Source organism: Molothrus aeneus, chromosome 1 (genome assembly GCF_037042795.1).
Source record: "Molothrus aeneus isolate 106 chromosome 1, BPBGC_Maene_1.0, whole genome shotgun sequence".
In the NCBI taxonomy this organism is placed as follows: Eukaryota; Metazoa; Chordata; class Aves; order Passeriformes; family Icteridae; genus Molothrus; species Molothrus aeneus.
In genome coordinates this window covers 92,731,712-92,736,718 of record NC_089646.1, presented here as the reverse complement: position 1 = coordinate 92,736,718, position 5,007 = coordinate 92,731,712, and the positions used below count along the sequence as shown (strand labels likewise).

At 42.5% G+C, this 5,007-nt stretch overlaps 1 protein-coding gene across 1 annotated transcript; it reads right to left on the bottom strand.

Annotated features, from left to right (window-relative positions):
* Positions 1–486: 486 nt before the first annotated feature.
* Positions 487–4,629, bottom strand: LOC136554204 (interferon alpha-inducible protein 27-like protein 2). The gene is made up of 3 exons (XM_066546026.1): positions 4,421–4,629; positions 1,541–1,687; positions 487–654 (listed from the first exon to the last, which is right to left on the bottom strand). The coding sequence occupies exons 1-3, from the start codon at positions 4,566–4,568 to the stop codon at positions 626–628; spliced, it is 324 nt and encodes a 107-aa protein (XP_066402123.1). The 5' UTR covers positions 4,569–4,629; the 3' UTR covers positions 487–625.
* Positions 4,630–5,007: the final 378 nt, after the last annotated feature.

Genomic DNA, 5,007 nt, shown 5'->3' with positions numbered 1-5,007 from the left:
TCTTCCTTACCTGTTCACACCTATCAGAAATTTGCAAGTCTGATTGGGACAAAGCTGACGCCTTGCTGTAAGCAAACTGGGACTAGAAATTATTGTGAAAGGGATCTTAAAAACTCCAGAGGTATACAAAAATCAATCCTGGGACCAGTTTTGGTTTGCTTATGTGTCTCCTTTGTTAAGGAGAATTTAATTTGATAGCCTATTAGAAGTACATCTAGAGGGAACTGCCCCTTACTGAGTGTTTCTGTGTTTCTCTCTCAAAACAGAGTGACTTTTGCACTGTAATTACTTATTGTAAAATAAACATGGCAAGCTACTTGCAGTTGAAGAGCCTAGTGTTGCTAAACCCAGGATTTTCCTAAGGCAGCCTCGCAGTCCAAGTACCCTAACTTCCATTGGCTTGTGTTTGTCTGTACTTCAGAGAATATTTAATCAAGGAAAGAACTGCACCTCATCTCTGTGCCCATTAATTTATGCAAGAATCCATCATTTTAACAGAAACTTTATTTGTGCATGTGGAAGGCTTTGACTTTCATAAGAGGGAGATCATAGAAGGGGAGAAATTGTCAAAGCTGATGGTGAAGGATGAACTGTTTGCAGGTTTGGACTGATGTTTTTCTTCTATTCAGCGTCTTCCTCCTTTTCCACCCATGGCTAAGGAGAAATGCAGAGAAATTGTGAGGACAATAAAAAGTGAAGTTGCAGAACAGGAAACTATACAGACCGTAAAAGCATTGGCTACAAACCTTCCCAGGTCAGAAATCATAGGTCTCTGTTACTATTTGAAAGACACTTTTTGAAATTAAGAACTTCAATCCTGTCTCCAAGGCTCTTCCTAACCCCACAGGATCCTACTAACACAATTAGCATCCTTACTGATGCAGTCAGATATAGACTAGGCTCTCTCATAATTTGGTTTGTTTTATCTGGTCTGGGTTGCATTAACCTGGCAGAGTGATGAGGGAGATTTCTGTTCTCTGCTTTGAGCTGGTAAGTGCAGGCAGATTCCTGTGGTTTTGACCCAATGAATTTCCTTTCAAGGAAACAAAGCTCAGCTGTTCTTAAAGGCCCCAAGAAGCAGACTAATGATTCCTGTCTGTCAGTCTGATAACTCCATTCTCATGGTTCACTGGTTTTTCCCACTATATCTGCTTTGCATGTTCAAGTGTGGAGCCCTTGATTTAATCCTAAATTTGTAATTGAAAAAGAACTATTGAATTGCCTCTGTGGTGCTGATGAAAGCATAATCTAAAAGTCCATTGGGCTTTTTTTTTCTGTCATTGTGTTTCAGATTTCAGACTCTGCTGTCCACTCATACCTTTGCAAGTTTGTGTCAAAGTTATCTCCTCTAATTCCCCAGTTTCATTTTCCCACCAAATTTAAAGAAATAAACAGTAGAAATATTGTTTCAAATACAAAGCAGCCACTCCTGTTACTTGCATCCATTCATCTAGTAAATGTACAGTAAATGAACTGAAGTATTGCTGACTGCTCAGAAGTCATTTGTTAATTCATCTTTATCAAGAGGACTCTCACTTACAGATGGACTGGACAGTGGAAGTTGTGCCTCCCCTGGGAACTCCACCTCCATGAGCTGTGGCCTCCTTGGACATTGTGTCAGAGGCCCTGGATCCACCAGAGATCCCACTGCTGGTATAACCTGATGAGTGGGTTGTGCCCCTGGCACCTAGGAGAGTTACAAAGGACAAGTTATGACAAAAAAAAAAAGGAAGGAACCTTACAGGACAATTACAAATTACTGTGTTTTAAAACAATTCAAGGCTAGCAAATGTATCAAAATGCAAGGTGACTGCTGATCCCTTGACTTGTTCTGTCAGTCTGCTCCTTTTTAGCTGCCACTTTGGGAAAAGGGTATTATCAGTACTGTTGGGGAGCCCCAGAACACCCCAGAGCCTTCAGAAAATTTATGGCTCTTGCACAGACTGTTTTTGATAAACCTGGATCTCTGAAATAATTTCAGCACAATTTGCCTCTGCTGAAATTTCACTTTTCTCTGGAGCTGCCTGAGGACTTTGGAACAAACTTCTGTAGAAACTAGGAATTGTTGCACTTTCTGTTCCAGGTGATGAACATGCTCCTTTCACTTCACTTTCCCTCACATAAACCTGTAATAGATACCTGTAAAATTCAAGTACCACAAGTTGTGGTAGCCAGTGGCCAATTAATATGTATATCTTCACCTCAGCCTAAATAAGCCCCAAGCAAAACATTCCTTTGCAAACTCTTCTTCTCCTGGGAGAGAAGCAAAGCATCATCAGTGATGACAAATGTTAGTGATAATGCTTAAAGCCTTCCTGGAGGATGCTCAAATATTTTGGTGATGAGCTTGTTATAACATCTTCTGTAAAGTGACACTGAACAATACTCATGCCCCACTGCAGAATCAGCCTCTCCTTGGAGCATGTTTGTTCTGGGGGGAGGAAGGGTTACAGTCTGAATGAAAAGGTTAAGAAGATGTGTTTGGAGAGATTTCAGTGAGCACCTGCGGAAATGAAATCAGGCCCTTCTAGCTCTCAATCAGGCAAAGAATGTGTGGCAAGCTCTCCTGCTGCAGGGAGCCAAAGCTCACACCTGTCTTGGCAATGTTACAGAGCTAGCATTTCCACATGGATAAAAGCTCTTTTGGAGTATCTCCTGTGGGCATGGCTAAGGTTTCCTTGAGTCATGCAGACTTCTCTTCACCAAAATGGTGCTTTTCATGAAAGTCCATAGCTAGCACAGAGGTTGCAAGAATAAAACTAGGTGTAGTTAAATGCTTATTTTGCTTCTGTTTCTTATAAAAATTCTCAGCACACAGAGAGATAGAAATCTTCAGTGTTTTAGTTTAGAGCTGGCAACTTCATGCTCTCTATAGAGCATCTACACTGAAGAGTTTGCCACTGGTAGTGAGTGTACTGTACCACCCTCATCTGTAACAGAAGGAGCTTGTGCAGCTGACTAACTTATCACTAGAGTGAGCAACTGGCATCTCCTGCATACCAGGATTTCTGCTGCTGAGGCAGTGTGGTGCCTGAGAGCAGCTCTCCTCTCTGCTTTTCACTCTCTCTATCCCCCTCCTCTCCTGACTTTCTCTCATATTCTGTCCCTTGGCTGCTACTATTCCTTAAGCTCTTTCCTACTGAATATTCAATAAACACTGTATTCAGCAACCTATACTCAAATCATACAATGTGAAAATTAAAAAATGCCTCACAGGAGTCACATGCAGTATGTCTCTGAATGACCCTTATGTCACCTATTCACTCACTGTCTAGAGGGCCTCAGTCTATGAATAATATTGGCAATGTAAATCATATCTTAAAAAAAAAATCCAACTTATTTCCTTTCAATCAAGCTTAACACACTTTTGCCTATTAAAAGATGCCCTGAATCTGGACCCTGGCCAGTTCACCTGGTCAACCACCCATTTTATGGCTGGAGAAGTCACATTCAGCTCCATCTTCTACCTGCTGATTGTGGAAGTAGTAGACCAGTGGTAGACCAATGTGGCAGAGATGCCCACCTATGATCAGTCTGCTGGCTGGCAATCCTCTGACACATGGGACATGTGGGTCTGAGACCCCAAGGGCAGAAGGGGTTTGGAAGCCTTTATCCAAGGTCAGAGAGCTAATACTGAGCTGCTGGGTAAAGCAGGATTGCAGGGGGCACTCTGTTCTGTGGAGGCATGCCTGTTCAGAGGATGCCTGCTGAATCAGGTCACACAGGCAGCTCTGGCAGGGAGAATACCTTGTGCACAAATCCCACGGGATCAGGAGTTAAACAAGTGCCAGGCTGGTAAGAGTTGTCTGGGCAGGGACTGCTCCCAGCCAGCAGCAGAACAGCAAACGCCTGCACGGTTTGCTCATGTGAAAGGCAGCTATGCCTTATTCTAGCACTTAGATAGGAGATGTCAAGGGTATGTACACATTCCCTTCATGAATTTATCTCTTGGACTGCAACTAATTTCTCTCCTCTACAGAGTTTCAGGAGTTCTCCCTGTATGGATGTGAATAAAGAGCTAGGGAAATCTGATCATTAATATGAAATGTAGCTACACAGATCATGTTCTTGCATAAGTGCATCATTGCTTGTTGCTATCATGACTCTTCATATTTTTGATGATTCCTGGCAGAATAGAGAAAGAGCACAAACCTCAAATAAACACTGTCCAAAACCTCATTAATACCACATATGTATATTTTCATTCATACATAGTATGTGCACACACAGAAAACACCCTCAATAACATCCTGCTCATAACACACAGTTAAATAGAGGGATCTTTTTTCTTCAGTGCCATACAGAAATGTAGGAGAGAAGAGATTATTTGGCAAGCTTATTTTCAAGGATAAACAGCTGTCTGATCCTATGCATTGAACCACAAAACAACACTCAGAGTCACACACAGAATTGCTCATACCCATTTCCTGGAGAGTAGAAGTGGGGCCACCAGAAGGCACACCTCCCCCAGAGGCTCTGGCTTCTTGGGACATCAGTGATGAAGCAAGGGATCCTCCTGTGATCCCAGAGGGAGTGAAGCCAGCGTTGCGGACGTTCTGGTCAGACATGCTGCTTTCTGCTGGTGAGAATTCCAGGGAAGCACTCAGGCACTGCTCAGGGACTGCTCAGCCTATCTTTTTATACACTCTCCAGCTGATAGTCAAGAAATGAAACTGCTGCCATGGTAAGGCAGAATAGAAACTGAAACTTATTCTCAGCCAGGAAATGAAACTGAACTTTATCAATAGGCCTATTTGTTGCTGTTGCCATGATGGAATTGAGGCAAACCAAGTAATTTCCTCTTGTGATACTAAAACAAATTACTGGTGCAGGGGTCATTGCTTGGCAACTGAAGCAGCTGAAAGCTCTGCTTCTTTTTTTGCATTGCACCCTATTGCACTGAATTGTATCTGTAGAAGGTACTGCATTGTTTTAAGTATTCCTACAACTCTGAGTAAAGACAAGAGACAAAAAGGCACTAAAGTGGTGGCATGCAGAGACTTCAGG

Bases quoted from the DNA above. Each gene is read 5' to 3' on its own strand.
- LOC136554204 (XM_066546026.1), bottom strand. From the start codon at position 4,568: ATGTCTGACCAGAACGTCCGCAACGCTGGCTTCACTCCCTCTGGGATC. The intron at 1,688-4,420 runs GTATGAGCAATT...TAACTCTCCTAG, and splicing joins TTCTACTCTCCAGGAAATGG to GTGCCAGGGGCACAACCCAC. The intron at 655-1,540 runs GTAAGTGAGAGT...ATTTCTCCTTAG, and splicing joins TTCCACTGTCCAGTCCATCT to CCATGGGTGGAAAAGGAGGA.